This window comes from Salmo salar, chromosome ssa01 (assembly GCF_905237065.1).
Source record: "Salmo salar chromosome ssa01, Ssal_v3.1, whole genome shotgun sequence".
Taxonomy (NCBI): Eukaryota; Metazoa; Chordata; class Actinopteri; order Salmoniformes; family Salmonidae; genus Salmo; species Salmo salar.
In genome coordinates, this window is record NC_059442.1 from 96,769,155 (window position 1) to 96,790,398 (window position 21,244).

At 40.8% G+C, this 21,244-nt stretch overlaps 1 protein-coding gene across 1 annotated transcript; it reads left to right on the plus strand.

Annotated features, from left to right (window-relative positions):
• The first annotated feature begins 876 nt into the window (after positions 1 to 876).
• On the plus strand, positions 877 to 20,356 carry LOC106610821 (tumor necrosis factor alpha-induced protein 3). The gene is given in 10 exon segments (XM_014210436.2): positions 877 to 1,177; positions 2,177 to 2,518; positions 11,469 to 11,659; positions 15,391 to 15,532; positions 15,798 to 15,968; positions 16,166 to 16,346; positions 16,573 to 16,702; positions 16,704 to 17,361; positions 17,662 to 17,861; positions 17,987 to 20,356. Coding segments are annotated over 9 exon segments (2,259 nt in total). The 5' UTR covers positions 877 to 1,177; positions 2,177 to 2,211; the 3' UTR covers positions 18,266 to 20,356.
• Positions 20,357 to 21,244: the final 888 nt, after the last annotated feature.

The following is a 21,244-nucleotide window of genomic DNA, read 5'->3' on the forward strand; positions in this document are numbered from 1 at the left end:
GGGAGCCCCTAAATAGTCTTTATATACAATGCAGCTAAAGTATGATGCTCTGTGTAGCTGAGGGTTATGCTGCTGCAAATAGCTGTCTATATAGAGTACACATGGGCTTATGGGTAATTACACATATCCTTTATATGGATTAGATGTGTTAATAAACTCAAATGAATTGTGGGTAAGCCCCATCACCCTAGAAGTATTCTTTTAGATGAATCAGTCATCTCCATGTAAGTTTGCTTGCAAATCGTTTAAGTGCATGCTGTATAGGTGTAATTATGTAACTACAGTATGCTTCGCCTTCCTACACTGTAATTACCCCGCACCTCTCCAAAAACCTGGATATGTAAGTGTGTGTGTCTTTCGGAGTGTTGGGTTAAAAACGGAAGTCAAATTTCGGTTGGACCTTGTGTGCAATTGACCAATAAAGTTATTTAAATCTTCATCTTAATTACTGTAGGCCTACTCACATGTAACAAACATGTAGGTATTTTTGAGAGGTTAGAGAGGCGGACCAGCAGCCATTCTAACCAAATGGACAATAAATTCCATTCCATTCTAATCCATTTCATTAAATTCTATTCCATTCCATTCCATTTCATTCTATTACATTCTATTCTATTCATGGCAATGCATAGGATTGTGGAAAGCCAACGTCTACATTTTAATCGTGAATCTGAGTCAGGATTTAGGTCAGATTTATGACTTATCTCATTCCAATGTAATTATTTATTCTAGGGCTTGCTGTCTCTTAAAAAAAATGATGCTCCCTCTTTGTGCTCACCGACGCGCCTCCATTGTGCACAGTAGGTGGGACCATGCATTTCAGTGCGCTATTCGTCACCAACACGACCCAGAGAACGTAGCCTAATGGCGCTTTGCTCAGACACCCCCTATGTGTGTGAGATGTAACTGCGTCTGAAGGTTGTGAGAGATAAGTGGAAAGTCCCTAACACTGGAAATCCCCTTTGTCTGTCTTGGCTTTTCCGCAGTCTACATGAACTACATTAAGTTGGAGGACGTGATCTATGCTTTGACAGCCTATAGAGTAAACATACCAACATGTAATTGATTGTGAAGAAGACTGAATGGCGTTGTTTTGACTGCTGCGGTTACCCTGATTGAAGTGGCCGAGGACTACCTGGAGCATCCTTAGGGCTTTGTTGGTGGTCTTATTGTACAGGTAATATTCATTCATATTCTATATTTTTCTCTATCAATAATTGGAACTCACTTTCGTTTTAGCGTTTGAAATCTATATACTATAAGTCGTTGCGTTGTGTTTCTGGGGAGACAGGTTGCGCACGTCGGTGGGCGCCATTGTTTACGAAGACGTCACCATCAAGCAATTAAATATGGAATTAATAGTTCATGTTACATTGTAACTATGTTTATGACAATACTCGCGATGCAATGTTACAATGTTTCAAACGTTGCTGTCAGCAGGCTCCCGTTACTGTTTTTTGTGTCAACCGCAGCGCTCACCATTCTGGTGCTCTGACCAAAGTCTGCCAATATCGAAAGAGCAACACTCTCCTTATTACATAGATATTTAGAGGTTATTCTACAATTACAGTATGCGCCTTCAAGGTAGGCTATACTGTATTTGATGAAGGATGCTTGAATAGTTTTGTTGTCACTGTACGCGGTGCATATAATATACAGTGTATACATCTTATTTTATCACATTGTAGTTAGGTGCCTCTTCAATAAGATCATAAGAGCCTATTGTTATGTTATAAGTCATGTCTGACTGACAAGTTCCTGTTTCAATGGTCCTCCATTTTGACAAATGGAAAGAACTGTAAGGGTTTGTAATAGTTTCATTCTGTGCAACTGTTATGCAACAATCATTGCCAGTATTATCAAAGCATGACTTTTCTGTGATGGTGGTTGTGAGTGGGCCTTATTTGTTTTTTAACTAGCCCCTGCCTAGAGCTGTCCTTTGGCTTAGGGTCTGACAAATCACCATCAGCTTGTAGAGGGCGCCATGTGCCTCATCCCATTGGGGCAACAGAGGTTGTGGGGGAATTCTAACTTGGAAAAGAACACAAAAGCTGTCTTGTTTGTCTTTAGTCATGACCCCCACTTTGTCTAGTATTAGAAGTGGCCCATATAGTCCAGTGATCAGAACCACGTGCTGCCAATGACACCAACCAACAACTGTTTTCCTACTCTTCAGTTCTGCGTTGGTACACGTTACATCTGGTGAACACCATGTCCCAGGGACAGAATTTCCTGCCCAAGTTCCTCTTTGTGAGTAACCTGCTGAAAGCGGTCAAGATCCGGGAGCGGGTGCCCAACGATGTGGTGAAGCCGGCGGGCAGGGAAAGCCTGATGCACCACCTGCGGGGCATGCACCGCTACACCCTGGAGATGATCAGCATGAGCCAGTTCCCTCAGGCCTTCCAACAGGTCATCCAGGCAGCCATCTTGGACAGGGCCATGCAGAGCTCCCTAGAGCAGGAGAAGAAGCTCAACTGGTGCCGCGAGGTCAAGAAAATGGTACCACTGAGGACCAATGGTAATGTATTAGTTTGGTTTGGGTTTCTGCTCCCCTTGTTGGTCATTCTAGTAGGAAGGTAGGAGGTATTTGTCAAAAGAGTTTAAAAGACCCTGACACTGAAGATCATTTTTTCAGCAGAGTAACTTGGGTTGGGGGATTTGTGTCACTTTTAGAATGACCATTATCAGCTCTTGATTTGACTGGTACCTAACATGACTCTGCAGATTTACAGTACAGTATTTGTAGATCATAACGTCTAGGGTAATTATGTGGGACATCCCAAAGCAGAAATTCGATGATGTCATACTGATCATTTCCCATCCATTGTTCTAAAGACCATGTTGACCAAGTTAATTCTGTTGACACATTCAAACTCTGTAATGATTTGTTTCTGTCTGCTTTGCAGTGGAGGTTTGGTTATAACCCATCTCTCAATAAGTAGCTAAGTGAGTTGGACCTTTATTCACAAATCATACAGCAAACAACCCCACTTGTCTTGACTCACACGTGGGTTAGTTAACATGTCAATCATGTCATTTCATTGAATCATTGCAAAGATGGAATGTTATTGTCAGGTGGATATATAACCAGGTTATTAGGCTTGTTGTCTTATTGAGGGTAATATCTTATCACCTGGCATCTTGAACCTTTGCCATTTTAATGCTGTCACACCATAGTAACAGTACATGAAATGGGAATCAAAGGCTATTGTCTTTTCCCTATATGTTGAAACTACAGTATTTCCAGTAAAATTATAGGGGTAAGAGAAGTTTGTCTTCCTGTAAATCCAAACCAGAAAGACCCTTGACATGATACATATTTCCTTTCTATTGAGTGAGTGGAATTTCCTCATCTAAGTCTCTGGAGGGCCCACCCATGCCTTAATTTGGAAAATATAGAAGTCTTTGGAGGGCCGAGCCAGGCCTTGATTTAGAAAATATAGAAGTCTCTGGAGGGCCGAGCCAGGCCTTGATTTAGAAAATATAGAAGTCTCTGGAGGGCCGAGCCAGGCCTTGATTTAGAAAATATAGAAGTCTCTGGAGGGCCGAGCCAGGCCTTGATTTAGAAAATATAGAAGTCTCTGGAGGGCCGAGCCAGGCCTTGATTTAGAAAATATAGAAGTCTCTGGAGGGCCGAGCCAGGCCTTGATTTAGAAAATATAGAAGTCTCTGGAGGGCCGAGCCAGGCCTTGATTTGGGAAATAATGGTATAGAGTAGCTTTTCCTATGAATGACATAGCAGCCATGACTTTCAGACTAAGGAGGACCACTCTGTCTGTTGCTGGCTGGCTGGCTGCTGACTCACTGGAATGAATCCATTGCGTAAGGTGACTGGTGAATAAGGACAGGACACCAGAGGTAGAGGACTAGAGGAGGACCGTACCGGAGAGGTAGAGGAGGACCGTACCGGAGAGGTAGAGGAGGACCGTACCGGACAGGTAGAGGAGGACCGTACCGGAGAGGTAGAGGAGGACCGTACCGGAGAGGTAGAGGAGGACCGTACCGGAGAGGTAGAGGAGGACCGTACCGGAGAGGTAGAGAAGGACAGGAGAGGTAGAGGAGGACAGGAGAGGTAGAGAAGGACAGGAGAGGTAGAGGAGGACAGGAGAGGTAGAGGACGGGAACCTTGTGCTAGGGACAATAAAATATGCAGTTTTGTCACACAACGCAATGCCACAGATGTCTTAAGTTTTGAGTGTGCAATTAGCATGTTGACTGTAGGAATGTCCACCAGAGCTGTTGTCAGATAATTAAATGTTCATTTCTCTGTCATAACCCACCTCCAAAGTTGTTTTAGAGGATTTGGCAGTACTTCCAACCGGCCTCAAAACAACCGCAGACCACGTGTATGGCGTTGTGTGGGCGAGCAGTTTGCTGATGTCAACGTTGTGAACAGAGTGCCCCATAGTGGGGTTATGGTATGGGCAGGCATAAGCTACAGTAAACGAAAACGATTTCATTTTATCGTGATACCATGACGAGATCCTGAAGCCCATTGTTGTGCGACCATCACCTCATGTTTCAGCATGATAATCCACGGCTCCATGAAGCTGAAAATATCCCAGTTCTTCCATGGCCTGCATACTCACCAGACATGTCACACGTTGAGCATGTTTGGGATGCTCTGGATCAACGTGTATGACAGCGTGTTCCAGTTTCTGCCAATATCCAGAAACTTCACACAGCCATTGAAGAGGAATGGGACAACATACCACAGGCCACAATCAACAGCCTGATCAACTCTATGCGAAGGAGATGTGTCCTGCTGCATGAGGCATATGGTGGTCACACCAGATACTGACTGGTTTTCTGATCCACGCCCCTACCTTTTTTTTTTAAAGGTATCTGTGACCAACAGATGCATATCTGTATTCCCAGTCATGGCGAAACCATAGATTAGGGCCTAGTGCATTTATTTCAATTGACTGATTTCCTTATAACTCAGTCAAATCTTTGAAATTGTTGCATGGTGCGTTTATATTTTTGTTCAGTATACATATGAGGTTTCTGACCACACAACAAGCATAGTGTGTTTTTACCAGAAATGTGTGTTTTGTACAGTATGATTCAACCTCCAGATGGAACATGATCAAGGTGAACTGAGCGGAAGTTTGTTGTTGCTCGGTTGGAATGTTCCCTTTACTGACAGAAGAAAGCTATTGCTCCAATCATACCTCAAATTGTTGAAAGAATAGTAATCAAAAAACATAATTTTTACTTTTTCAAATTGTATTACATAGTTATAATAGTAATGTACATATTATACTTATAATAGTAATGTACATATTGCATAGTTATAGTTGTAATATACGTATTACATAGTTATGATAGTAATGTACATATTACATGGTGATAATACCTATTACATAGTTATAATAATGTACAAATTACATAGTTATAATAATGTGCATATTACATAGTTATAATACCTATTACATAGTTATAATAATTTAATATTACATAGTTATAATACCGATTACATAGTTATAATAATGTGCATATTACATAGTTATAATACCTATTACATAGTTATAATAGTAATGTACATAATACATAGTTGTAATACCTATTACATAGTTATGATAATAATGTACATATTACATAGTTATAATACCTATTACATAGTTATAATACTAATGTACATATTTTACTTATAATAGTAATGTACATATTACATAGTTATAGTTGTAATATACATATTACGTAGTTATAATACATATTACATAGTTATGATAATAATGTACATATTACATAGTTATAATACCTATTACATAGTTATAATACTAATGTACATATTATACTTATAATAGTAATGTACATATTACATAGTTATAGTTGTAATATACATATTACGTAGTTATAATACATATTACATAGTTATGATAATAATGTACATATTACATAGTTATAATACCTATTACATAGTTATAATAGTAATGTACATATTATACTTATAATAGTAATGTACATATTACATAGTTATAGTTGTAATATACATATTACGTAGTTATAATACATATTACATAGTTATGATAATAATGTACATATTACATAGTTATAATACCTGTTACATAGTTATAATAGTAATGTACATATTATACTTATAATAGTAATGTACATATTACATAGTTATAGTTGTAATATACATATTACGTAGTTATAATACATATTACATAGTTATGATAGTAATGTACATATTACATAGTTATAATACCTATTACATAGTTATAATAGTAATGTACATATTATACTTATAATAGTAATGTACATATTACATAGTTATAGTTGTAATATACATATTACGTAGTTATAATACATATTACATAGTTATGATAGTAATGTACATATTACATAGTTATAATACCTATTACATAGTTATAATACCTATTACATAGTTATAATAATGTGCATATTACATAGTTATAATACCTATTACATAGTTATAATAATGTGCATATTACATAGTTATAATACCTGTTACATAGTTATAATAATGTGCATATTACATAGTTATAATACCGATTACATAGTTATAATAATGTGCATATTACATAGTTATAATACATATTACATAGTTATAATAATGTGCATATTACATAGTTATAATACCTATTACATAGTTATAATAATGTGCATATTACATAGTTATAATACCTGTTACATAGTTATAATAATGTGCATATTACATAGTTATAATACCTATTACATAGTTATAATAATGTGCATATTACATAGTTATAATACCTATTACATAGTTATAATAATGTGCATATTACATAGTTATAATACCTATTACATAGTTATAATAATGTGCATATTACATAGTTATAATAATGTAATATTACATAATTATAATACCTATTACATAGTTATAATAATGTAATATTACATAGTTATAATACCTATTACATAGTTATAATAATGTACATATTACATAGTTATAATACCTATTACATAGTTATAATAGTAATGTACATAATACATAGTTGCTCCAATCATACCTCAAATTGTTGAAAGAATAGTAATCAAAAAACATAATTTTTACTTTTTCAAATTGTATTACATAGTTATAATAGTAATGTACATATTATACTCATAATAGTAATGTACATATTACATAGTTATAGTTGTAATATACATATTACGTAGTTATAATACATATTACATAGTTATGATAGTAATGTACATATTACATAGTTATAATACCTATTACATAGTTATAATACCTATTACATAGTTATAATAATGTGCATATTACATAGTTATAATACACATTACATAGTTATAATAATGTGCATATTACATAGTTATAATACCTGTTACATAGTTATAATAATGTGCATATTACATAGTTATAATACCTATTACATAGTTATAATAATGTGCATATTACATAGTTATAATAATGTAATATTACATAATTATAATACCTATTACATAGTTATAATAATGTAATATTACATAGTTATAATACATATTACATAGTTATAATACCTATTACATAGTTATAATAGTAATGTACATAATACATAGTTGTAATACCTATTACATAGTTATGATAGTAATGTACATATTACAGTTATATTACCTATTACAGGGTTAATAGTAATGTACATATTAGTTATAATACCTATTGCATAGTTATAATAGTAATATACATATAACATAGTTGTAATAGTAATGTGCATATTACATAGTTATAATAGTAATATACATATTACATAGTTATAATACCTATTACATAGTTATAATAGTAACGTACATATTACAGTTATAACACCTATTGCAAAGTTATAATAGTAATGTACATATTATAGTTATAATACCTATTACATAGTTATAGTAGTAATATACATACAACATAGTTGTAATAGTAATGTACACATTACATAGTTATAATGCCTATTACATAGTTATAATAATGTACATATTACATAGTTATAATACCTATTACATAGTTATAATAGTAATGTACATATTACATAGTTATAATACATTTTGCAGAGTTATAATAGTAATGTACATATCACAGTTATAATAATGTACATAGTTATAATACATATTACATAGTTATAATAATGTACATAGTTATCGTACATTTTACAGAGTTATAATAGTAATGTACATAGTTATAATACATATTACATAGTTATAATAATGTACATAGTTATAATGCATATTACATAGTTATAATTAAGCAATAAGGCCCGAGGAGGTGTGGTATATGGCCAATATACCATGGCTAAGGGCTGTTCTTATGCAAGAGGCAACACAGAGTGCCTGGACACAGCCCTTAGCCGTGGTATATTGGCCATATACCACAAATACCTTATTGCCTTATTACTATTATAAACTGGTTACCAACGTAATTAGACCAGTAAACTGTACTTTTTTGTCATACCCATGGTATACGGTCTGATATACCATGGCTTTCAGCCAATCAACATCCAGGGCTCAAAACAACCAGTTTATAATACATATTTCATTGTTATCCTCTTACATCTAGATGTTCCACTAGTGGAACGCCTCGCCAATATCCAATGATAGAGCGTGGCACGAATTACAAACTCCTCAAAAATCCCCAAACTTCCATTTTTCAAACATATGACTATTTTACACTATTTTAAAGACAAGACTCTCCTTTATCTAACCACATTGTCCGATTTCAAAAAGGCTTTACAACGAAAGCAAAACATTAGATTATGTCAGGAGAGTACCCAGCCAGAAATAATCAGACACCCATTTTTCAAGCTAGCATATAATGTCAAAAAACCAAAACCACAGCTAAATGCAGCACTAACCTTTGATGATCTTCATCAGATGACACTCCTAGGACATTATGTTATACAATACATGCCTGTTTTGTTCAATCAAGTTCATATTTATATTAAAAAAACAGCTTTTTACATTAGCATGTGACGTTCAGAACTAGCATACCCACCGAAACTTCCGGTGAATTTACTAAATTACTCACGATAAATGTTCACAAAAAACATAACAATTATTTAAAGAATTATAGATACAGAACTCCTTTATGCAATCGCGGTGTCCGATTTTAAAATAGCTTTTCGGTGAAAGCACATTTTGCAATATTCTGAGTAGATAGCCCGGCCATCATGGCTAGCTATTTTGACACCCACCAAGTTTGGCACTCACCAAACTCAGATTTACTATAAGAAAAATTGGATTACCTTTGCTGTTCTTCGTCAGAATGCACTCCCAGGACTTCTACTTCATCACCCAATGTTGTTTTGGTTCCAAATCCATAGTTATATCCAAATAGCGCCATTTTGTTCTTGCGTTCAAGACACTATCCGAAGGGTGACGCGCCGGCGCGTATCGTGACAAAAAAATTCAAAATATTCCATTACCGTACTTCGAAGCATGTCAAACGCTGTTTAAAATCAATTTTTATGCGATTTTTCTCGTAAAATAGCGATAATATTCCGACGGGGAGACGTTGTTTTCGTTCAAAGACTGAAAGAAGAAAATGGTGTCTTCACGTGCACGCGCACACCCGTGTCATTGTTCTCAGATCGACCACTTTCCAAATGCGCTACTGTTTTCCGCCCAGGGACTGCAGAGTCATCATTCCCCGTTCTGGCGCCTTCTGAGAGCCTATGGGAGCCTTAGAAAATGTCACGTTACAGCAGAGATCCTCTGTTTTCCATAAAGAGGCTATAGAAGGCCAAGAAATGGTCAGAGAGGGCACTTCCTGTATGGAATCATCTCAGGTTTTGGCCTGCCATATGAGTTCTGTTATACTCACAGACACCATTCAAACAGTTTTATAAACTTTAGGGTGTTTTCTATCCAAATAAAATAATTATATGCATATTCTAGTTTCTGGGCAGGAGTAATAACCAGATTAAATCGGGTACGTTTTTTATCCGGCCGTGAAAATACTGCCCCCTATCCTAAACAGGTTAAAATAGTAATGTAAATATTACAAGGTTATGATAGTGATACACATTACAAAGGTATAATATTTGAGAGCATACAGTATGCAAAAACAGTGTTGCACTTATCGCAACACAGTGTCTCCTCCTCTGCTGGTGTTTTCAGCACGCTGTCCACCTCTACTGGTGTATTCGACACGCTGTCTACCTCTACTGGTGTATTCGACACGCTGTCCACCTCTACTGGTGTTTTCAGCACGCTGTCCACCTCTTCTGTTGTTTTCGACACGCTGTCCACCTCTATAGACCCAGACTGGTGTATTCAACATGGCGGAAGACAAAAAGAGGAAGGCAGAAGGTATTCAGTGTCAGAACTCAGAACGTCTTCTTTTAGCTAAAGAAATATGCGGGTGTAAAATATAAATATATATCATCCCACACAAAATGAGATCTCTATTGGTTGTTGGTGAAGCTCGTGAATAGAAAACATTCCAGCCGAGCCAAGCACCGCCCCTCTGGAAAGTCCAGGGCCACATGTCTCGGATGTCTCTGGAGTAGCTGACAAGGGGAAGAAAGAGTCAAATGGCAGCTTCACGGCACTTAGTCACAGAGAACCACAATCAGGGAAATTCCTCTCTTTGGTGTGGCAGGCAGCAGGGTATTTCAAATGCTTTAGGCCCATTTTGTTACAACGACAAAAAGACCCACCGCCCTGCAGTAAGAGTTAGACGGTTTGTCTGCCAGACCGTTTATCATTGGTTTATTAAACTTGGATTAAAACCTGCAAACGCAACTTTACCTGATTTACTCATTTAGCCCATCTGTCACACTCTCCAGTCAGCACTGTAGGCTGTTTTTTCATTCTCTTATTTAGTTTAGGTTGTTTTAGTGTTAACGTGCCAAGGGAGCATATGACGGCCTAATTAAACTACAGTTAAAGTTTAAACCAATACTGTATGTGTCATTGGCCTAGTGGTCCAGTCTGTTTTAGCCATGTTGTATGGCATGATGACAACCATAGAAGACAACACATGGAAAGCGATGAAAGTACACCACAAACCAACAGTGCTGATAGTCTGTGACATCATTTCCACTGTAAGGTGATGAATGGTGGTCAGATATAACAAACCAACAGTGCTGATAGTCTGTGATGTCAAACTTTCTCAGGCCGTTTTATATTTCCTCTGTAAGGTGATGAATGGTGGTCAGATATAACGGATGCCTAAAGAGCGCTGCGAGAGCTGCTCTGGAAATTCCCTCTCTCATTTTCCTCCTTTTTTTGCAGAGCGATACAGGTCTTTGTCGGCGATGGATAGTTTTGCTGTTAATAACTCGCAGTCTTACCTGTGGTGTTGTGAAGATGGGAAGTTCATAGTAAAGAGTTGTGTTAGTAACGGCACTGTAGATAAACTTACCCTCCACTCTACCTGGATCAAACCAGATGGAACTCTACAAAGTTTGAATGCATGAACATAATCAGTTCTCAGCAACAAAAGAGTGATCAAATTAAGAGCCTACACCTGTATGTAATATCTACCCCCATATGTCATGGCTTTGTGTGTGTTGCAGGAGATGGGAACTGTCTTCTCCATGCTGCCTCTCAGTACATGCTGGGGGTGCAGGACACAGACCTGGTCCTGAGGAAGGCCCTACACAGTGTGCTCAAGGAGACTGAAACAGGCAACTTTAGAACCCGTTTCCAGACAGAGCTACTGCAGTCTCAGGAGTTCACCCAGACTGGCCTGCATTACAGCACCATGGTGAGGAACGGAGGCCCCCTCCACGACCAGGATTGTGTTAGAATAGCAGACCTCCTCTACGACCAGGATGGTGTTACTATAGCAGACCTCCTCTACGACCAGGATGGTGTTACTATAGCAGACCTCCTCTACGACCAGGATGGTGTTACTATAGCAGACCTCCTCTACGTCCAGGATGGTGTTACTATAGCAGACCTCCTCTACAACCAGGATGGTGTTACTATAGCAGACCTCCTCTACAACCAGGATGGTGTTACTATAGCAGACCTCCTCTACGTCCAGGATGGTGTTACTATAGCAGACCTCCTCTACAACCAGGATGGTGTTACTATAGCAGACCTCCTCTACGTCCAGGATGGTGTTACTATAGCAGACCTCCTCTACAACCAGGATGGTGTTACTATAGCAGACCTCCTCTACGACCAGGATGGTGTTACTATAGCAGACCTCCTCTACAACCAGGATGGTGTTACTATAGCAGACCTCCTCTACAACCAGGATGGTGTTACTATAGCAGACCTCCTCTACAACCAGGATTGTGTTACTATAGCAGACCTCCTCTACGACCCAGATGGTGTTACTATAGCAGACCTCCTCTACGACCAGGATGGTGTTACTATAGCAGACCTCCTCTACAACCAGGATGGTGTTACTATAGCAGACCTCCTCTACGACCAGGATGGTGTTACTATAGCAGACCTCCTCTATGACCAGGATGGTGTTACTATAGCAGACCTCCTCTACAACCAGGATGGTGTTAATATAGCAGACCTCCTCTACGACCAGGATGGTGTTACTATAGCAGACCTCCTCTACAACCAGGATGGTGTTAATATAGCAGACCTCCTCTACGACCAGGATGGTGTTACTATAGCAGACCTCCTCTACGACCAGGATGGTGTTACTATAGCAGACCTCCTCTACGACCAGGATGGTGTTACTATAGCAGACGTCCTCTACGACCAGGATGGTGTTACTATAGCAGACCTGGGCCAAAGTACATAACGTCAAATACTTGAAAAGTGTAGTAAGATGTGTGCTTGATTTAGTTTGGAGTAGCACTTTAGGAACCAGGCAAACTAAATCAAGTGCAAACCAAGTATTTGAAAGTGTTTGACATATTCTGACCCAGGTATCAGCTTTTAGTAGTATTGTCTGTTAGTAGTATCACCTGGGTATATTAGTAGTATCATCTGTTAGTAGTATCACCCAGGTCTGTTAGTAGTATCACCCAGGTCTGTTAGTAGTATCACCCAGGTCTGTTAGTATCACCCAGGTCTGTTAGTAGTATCACCTGTTGGTAGTATCACACAGGTCTGTTAGTTGTATCACCAAGTCTGTTAGTAGTATTACCTGTTAGTAGTATCACCCAGGTCTGTTAGTAGTTTCACCCAGGTCTGTTAGTAGTATCACCTGTTGGTAGTATCACACAGGTCTGTTAGTAGTATCACACAGGTATGTTAGTAGTATCACCCAGGTCTGTTAGTAGTATCACCTAGGTCTGTTAGTAGTATCACCTGTTACTAGTATCGCCCAGGTCTGTTAATAGTATCACCTGTTAGCAGTATCACCCAGGTCTGTTAGTAGTATCACCTGTTAGTAGTATCACCCAGGTCTGTTAGCAGTATCACCCAGGTCTGTTAGTAGTATCACCTGTTAGTAGTATCACCCAGGTCTGTTAGTAGTATCACCTGTTAGTAGTATCGCCCAGGTTTGTTAGTAGTATCACCTGTTAGTAGTATCACCCAGGTCTGTTAGTAGTGTCACCCAGGTCTGTTAGTAGTGTCACCCAGGTCTGTTAGTAGTATCACCTGTTAGTAGTATCACCCAGGTCTGTTAGTAGTATCACCTGTTAGTAGTATCGCCCAGGTCTGTTAGTAGTATCACCTGTTAGTAGTATCGCCTAGGTCTGTTAGTAGTATCACCTGTTAGTAGTATCACCCAGGTATGTTAGTAGTGTCACCCAGGTCTGTTAGTAGTTTCACCCAGGTCTGTTAGTAGTATCACTCAGGTCTGTTAGTAGTTTCACCCAGGTCTGTTAGTAGTATCACTCAGGTCTGTTAGTAGTATCGCCCAGGTCTGTTAGTAGTATCACCTGTTGGTAGTATCGCCCAGGTCTGTTAGTAGTATCACCTGTTAGTAGTATCACCCAGGTCTGTTATTAGTATCACCCAGGTCTGTTAGTAGTTTCACCCAGGTCTGTTAGTAGTATCACTCAGGTCTGTTAGTAGTTTCACCCAGGTCTGTTAGTAGTATCACTCAGGTCTGTTAGTAGTATCACCCAGGTCTGTTAGTAGTATCACCCAGGTCTGTTAGTAGTATCATCCCGGTCTGTTAGTAGTATCCCCTGTTAGTTGTATCACCCAGGTCTGTTAGTAGTATCACCTGTTGGTAGTATCGCCCAGGTCTGTTAGTAGTATCACCTGTTAGTAGTATCACCCAGGTCTGTTAGTAGTATCACCCAGGTCTGTTAGTAGTATCACCTGTTAGTAGTATCACCCAGGTCTGTTAGTAGTTTCACCCAGGTCTGTTAGTAATATCACCCAGGTCTGTTAGTAGTGTCACCCAGGTCTGTTAGTAGTGTCACCCAGGTCTGTTAGTAGTATCAACTGTTAGTAGTATCACCCAGGTCTGTTAGTAGTGTCACCCAGGTCTGTTGGTAGTTTCACCCAGGTCTGTTAGTAGTATCACCCAGGTCTGTTAGTAGTGTCACCTGTTAGTAGTATCATCCAGGTCTGTTAGTAGTGTCACCCAGGTCTGTTAGTAGTATCACCCAGGTATGTTAGTAGTATCACCTGTTAGTAGGATCATCCAGGTCTGTTAGTAGTGTCACCCAGGTCTGTTAGTAGTATCACCCAGGTATGTTAGTAGTATCACCTGTTAGTAGTATCATCCAGGTCTGTTAGTAGTGTCACCCAGGTCTGTTAGTAGTTTCACCCAGGTCTGTTAGTAGTATCACCCAGGTCTGTTAGTAGTATCACCCAGGTCTGTTAGTAGTATCACCTGTTGGTAGTATCACCCAGGTCTGTTAGTAGTATCACCTGTTGGTAGTTTCACCCAGGTCTGTTAGTAGTATCACCCAGGTCTGTTAGTAGTATCACCTGTTGGTAGTATCACCCAGGTCTGTTAGTAGTATCACCTGTTGGTAGTATCACCCAGGTCTGTTAGTAGTATCACCTGTTGGTAGTATCACCCAGGTCTGTTAGTAGTATCACCTGTTGGTAGTATCACCCAGGTCTGTTAGTAGTATCACCTGTTAGTAGTATCACCCAGGTCTGTTAGTAGTATCACCTGTTGGTAGTATCACCCAGGTCTGTTAGTAGTATCACCTGTTAGTTGTATCACCCAGGTCTGTTAGTAGTATCACCTGTTGGTAGTATCACCCAGGTCTGTTAGTAGTATCACCTGTTGGTAGTATCACCCAGGTCTGTTAGTAGTATCACCTGTTAGTTGTATCACCCAGGTCTGTTAGTAGTATCACCTGTTGGTAGTTTCACCCAGGTCTGTTAGTAGTATCACCCAGGTCTGTTAGTAGTATCACCCAGGTCTGTTAGTAGTATAACCCAGGTCTGTTAGTAGTATCACCTTTTAGTAGTATCATCCAGGTCTGTTAGTAGTATAACCCAGGTCTGTTAGTAGTATAACCCAGGTCTGTTAGTAGTATCACCTGTTAGTAGGATCATGATGTTTAAAGGAGCTAAAGGGGTTGTAATTGATTATTCTTCTGTCAGAATTGGGAGGAGGAATGGGAGAAAATCATCAAGATGGCATCGCCTGTGTCCAGCAGCAACGGGCTGCAGTTTGACTCCCTGGAGGACATGCACATCTTTATCCTCTCCAACATCCTCCGCAGGCCCATCATCGTCATCGCAGGTACAGCCTTTCTCAATGGAGCCTCTTATCACTCAGTTCATCAGAAGTTCAAACCCAGATGTATATGCAGTTTCTGTAGTTCTTTCTGTAGATTTGTCTACTACAGCAGTAGAATCAGTCAGTGTGCTGTCTTTTTGTTGGTCTGTCTACTATAGCAGTAGAAGTAGTCAGTGTGCTGTATCTGTAGGTTTGTCTACTACAGCAGTAGAAGCAGTCAGTGTGCTGTATTGTGTTCAGTGACTAACTCATGGCTGTATCCTTACAGACCAGGTGCTGCGCAGCATGAGGTCCTGCTCCTCCTTCTCTCCCCTCAACGTGGGGGGCATCTACCTTCCTCTGCACTGGCCTCCAAGGGAATGCTACAAGTACCCCATAGTGCTCGGCTACGACTCCCAGCACTTTGCTCCCCTCATCACCATCAAAGACAGTGGCCCAGGTGTGAACAGTAACCGTCGTTGATAGATTACTGTGTTGAGAGGTGCTTGTAGGATGAGGGGAATGTGACCCATCTTCCACATCTTACTAAATTGGGTCATTTATTGTGCTGTTTTGGTGTTCAGTGTCATTGTGTCCCAGAAAGGTGCTAGCTATATACTACTTCCTGTTTATCATCATTATGACTGTGTGCCCCAGAGATCCGAGCAGTGCCGCTGATCAACCCGGGCCGCGGGGGCTTCGAGGAGCTCCACGTGCACTTCTTGATGGAGAAGGAGCAAACTCAGAAGGAGAGGCTTCTGAAGGACTACCTAATGCTGATGGAGATCCCTGTCATTGGACTGGGCTACGATACCACACGCATCATCAATGCTGCCAGGTGGGTGGGACGCTAGAGGCATGGAGAACGATAGAGAACAGGATGTAAAGCACTGTTTAAAAAGCACAATAGAAATCTGTTTTTAAAAAGTCTTTGTGGCATAATAGTACTTTATTTATTGGGGTGGGTCAAGTTGAGAACCAGTTGTCATTATTGGCGGCCTGGCCAAGAGGTGTATAATTATCCTATCAGTAGTATTGAGTGTGTTGCGTGCTGCCTTTCCCAGGCTGGATGAAGGGAACCTGCCTGAGGACATGAACCTGATGGAGGACTACCTCCAGTTGGTCAACCACGAGTACAAGCGCTGGCAGGAGGACAAGGACCAACTGTGGGCCGCCCCCCACCCCCATAGACCACCCCCCCTTCTCCGTGTCTCAATTGTCCCTCATCGAGATCCGATGTGCCACACCACGGTGCACCTTCTACGTCTCCGTGGACACCCAGCCACACTGCCACGAGTGCTTTGAGAAACGCCAGGGCCAGCCCAACGGGAGGATAGAGGCTGCCCCTACAAAAGGCGGTAGTCAGGCTTGTGAGCCGGGGTGTAGTAGTAGAGTACGGCCCAGCCCCCCCGGCCGTCTGGCGGTGTTATCCAGCCCGCTCTCCGTCGCTCTACCGCGCTCGGCGTCCTGCCGTTACAGCGAAACCCACGCCATGAAGTGCAAGATGCCTGGCTGCGTTTTCACCCGCAGCAAGGAGCACAATGGTCTGTGTGAACGCTGCTTTAACAGCCGGCAGAATGCACCAGGGAGGTGCGGCATGTGCCACCAGGAGGCCTTCAGGATATTTAACGGACTGTGCCCCCCGTGTTTCCAGAGTACTGGCACAGTGCGGGGCGAGGAGCCCCAGCCGTCGGCAGCAGCGGCCTCTTCTGGGTCGTTATGGACCCAGCCCCCGCCCAGGGAATCTGAGTACTCGGGCCGGCCCTGTAAGAGGTCGGGATGCCAGTTCTTTGGAACTCAACAGAAGCGTGGATTCTGCACCATCTGCTATTTGGACTATCAGACCAACCACTGTAAGTCTAACCAGATGCTTGTTCTTAGTCATTTTAACAAGAAATGCTTTTCTTTTCATGTCCCAGCAAAATATATAGATTTAATCTAAAGGAATCAGGCCACATCAAAAGCCACAGCTGTCATGTCTTATCTTGGTCTACTTATGTCAGTATACTTAGAAACAACATGAAACTAACTCGATGTTTACACCAGACAGAACTGGAAAAGCTGCAAATTTACCTGAATCTCAAGAATAGTTGATATTGTGTGTGGTCATATGTGAGTTTGACATGTGTTTTCTCTGGGTTTATCTCCTCCAGTAGCGACCCTTCCTCCTCCTGCTCCAATCCAGACTCGCCACGCGTCGGAGGCAGGCTTCCAAAATGCTTCGCGCTGTCAGGGCCCGGGGTGTGGGGCTGAAGGCAATACCATGCTGGAGTGCTTCTTTAACGATAAGAGCTCCATGGTGAACCAGAATGCTAGCAGGGCTCCCGGTGCCCACTCCCCTCCACTGGTCATGGTAAGTGTCTCCCTCCCTCTCACACAGGGCCCAGTGGATGTACACTACATCTTGAATTGCAAATCATTTTTACAGTTTCAGAGTGTAGAATGATTTGTTTCCTCTTTGTTTTTCTCTATCTGCAGCGAACTGCTAAACCAGAACCAGACAGACCCAGACAGACCCAGACCCAGGTCACGTGCAGGTGGAATGGCTGCAGTAACTTCTTCCCTGGCTGCACAGACCTGTGTCAGGAGTGCCGGGCCACGCGGGGGCAGAGAGAGAGCCGCAGGGAGAGGGCAGGGGCACCTAAGGAAACGATGAAGCAGAGCTGTAAAGCCCAAGGCTGTGACCACTATGCCAACATAGAGAAGCAAGGCTTCTGTAACGAATGTGACCACTTTAAGCAGGTCTACAGGGGGTGAGCCCAAAGGTTTGGGGAAGATTAAAATGGTCGTGCCACCATGCTAGTCAATGCATCTCTGAAACTAGTGACCCTAAGGCCAGAAGCCCGTTTTAACATGTGCTCATGAAGAGAAAAGAGCAGGGGCAGTAGAAATGGCTGGCAGAATACCTCTTAGTGCAATTATTATTATCCCACGTGTACAGGATGAAAGGTGAGGTATGCGTGTCAAGACAACGGACAACGTGTACAGTATGTATCATGCTGGACTACTGATTGTATCTTGAAAAAAGCGCAATACGTAAGCTGCTTAATAATATGGCCAAGGAATTATCTATCAAGCAGCTAGTTTGTCCAATTTGTAAGTCGCTCTGGATAAGAGCGTCTGCTAAATGACTTAAATGTTAAATGTAGTTACCGATACAATAATGTGATAAACTGCAGCTTTTGTTTAAGAACCTCATCGACCAAAATTCTGACAACTGTAAAGTTGTGCCAAAGCCATCACGACCACTACCAAAATGAGAGTTTGGTCAGTAGAAATGTGGTTTAAACAGGATTAGGTACAGTCAAAACTGTACCTACCTAGACAGCTAATGTACAGTATCTGAGCGATTGTGAATGGGCAGGACCCTTAAGTACGGAATGGTGCTGCTTGAACAGAAGTCAAATGTAGAGGTTATGTTACATGACAGAGAAAACAGTAGTTAAAACTCAATAATATTCAACCTCAGTACATATGTCGTTGTGTTCTTGTTTTCAACCTCTCCCACTGCCACATAGATGTCTGCTGGCAGTACATATGTTGTTGTGTTCTTGTTCGCTGTCGACCACTTTTTGTATCTCTACTGTAAAAGTCCAAGTTAGTGCTTGCCCTGAGAGTTGTACCACGTTACAGTATGTTCTATATGTGTTAATGCTGGGCAATTACCTTCACACAGACTCCTAGTTAATGAGTTACTTATAGATGAGAGCAAAGTTCAGTTGATCTCGTCCAAGGGGATTGCCAGTGAGTAAAGGAGTGTGTGTTTGGAGGTAAGGAAGGAGAACATAAAGGCAGGAGAAATCCCCGTAGAGCTCAACACCTCATTCAGAGGAGGAAGGGAGGGAGAACGTTAACAAACACCTGTGGGGAAAAACAGCAACACAGCTCTTAGCTTAGTTCATACCTTGTAGCTGTGGCATGGCTGGACCCCAGGAAGAGTAGCTGCTGCTTTGGCTGCAGCCAATGGGGATCCATAATAAATACAAATACAAGCCTGCAGTAAAATACCTCACCACCCATAGAACCTGGCCTGCAGTATAGTACCTCTTTATCGTAGGGGCTCTGCTGAAATCTGCTCTGCTCACACGATGCCTCACTCTACTACTCTGTTTGATATAAAACTGACATTCCTGTGTTTTCTTCTTTTAAACCTATATATTTGAACTGACATTTCCTTTCTGCCAAAAAACGTGCCATCGTCTAGAAAGCATTGATTTGACCTCTTAACTAAGGCATCGATGAAGTCTGTTCAATATGCATATCTGACATCTGTTCAATATGCATATCTGACATCTGTTCAATATGCATATCCGACATCTGTTCAATATGCATATCCGACATCTGTTCAATATGCATATCCGACATCTGTTCAGTATGCATATCTGACATCTGTTCAATATGCATATCCGACATCTGTTCAATATGCATATCTGACGCCTGCAAAAAATGTATTTTGTTGATTAAACTTATGGCAGACTAGATATAGATCTGTGCTTTAAGCAGATGATACGCATAATATAATATAATACAAGGGTAATTAGTTGTCAGTACATGCTCTTTGGTTATGGGTCTGAACCCCATTCAGACCACTACATACGGCACAATACTTAATAAGCTGCTCTGGTACTTTCCTTGACATACATAAACATGCAAAGTTGTAACAAAACATGCAAAAGTTGTGAGACATTTTTGTGTAACCTGTCAATAATAAGGTATTGTATGAAAAGCTTTGTTTTGTTTAAGTATTTATTAATATCAAATATTATCTGTACTGTGCATTTCAATACTTATTTATATGTTGTCCTGAAATGAATTATTTTTATTAAGAAAACCTGACATTGTCTTGTTGCTTATTTCAACTGTGTGTGTGTGTGTTTGCACGTAGGCGAGTCAAATTCTATAGTACATACACTACATGACCAAAAGTATGTGGACACCTACTCGTGGTACATCTAAGTTGATCCCCCCCATTTGCTGCTATAACAGCCTCCACTCTTCTGGGAAGGCTTTCCACAAGAGCATTAGTGAGGTTGGGAATGGATGTTGGGCGATTAGGGCTGGCTCGCAGTCTGCGTTCCAATTCATCCCAAAGCTGTTCTATGGGGTTGAAGTCAGGGCTCTGTGCAGGCCAGTCAAGTTCTTCCACACTGATCTCGACAAACCATTTCTGTATGGACCTCGCTTTGTGCACAGGGGCATTGTCATGCTGAAACAGGAAAGGACCTTCCCTAAACTGTTGCCACAAAGTTGGAAGCACAGAATTGTCTAGAATGTCATTGTATGCTGTGTCGTCAAGATTTCCCTTCACCGGAACCAAGGGGCCTAGCCCGAACCATTAAAAACAGTCCGACACCATTATTCCTCCTCCACCAAAATGTACAGTTGGCACTATGCATTGGGGCAGGTAGTGTTCTCCTGGCATCCGCCAAACCCAGATACGTCCACCAGAGAACATGTTTACACTGCTCCAAAGTCCAATAGTGGTGAGCTTTACACCACACAAGCCGAAGCTTGGCATTGTGCATGGGGATCTTAGGCTTGTGTGAGGCTACTCGGCCATGGACACCCATTTCAATAAGCTCCCGACGAACAGTTGTTGTGCTGACGTTGCTTCTACAGGCGATTTGGAACTCGGTAGTGAGTGTTGCAACCGAGGACAGACGATTTTTATGCAAATCCACTAATTTGAAGGGAGGGGTGTCCACATACAATTGTGTTTATATATAGTGTATTTCT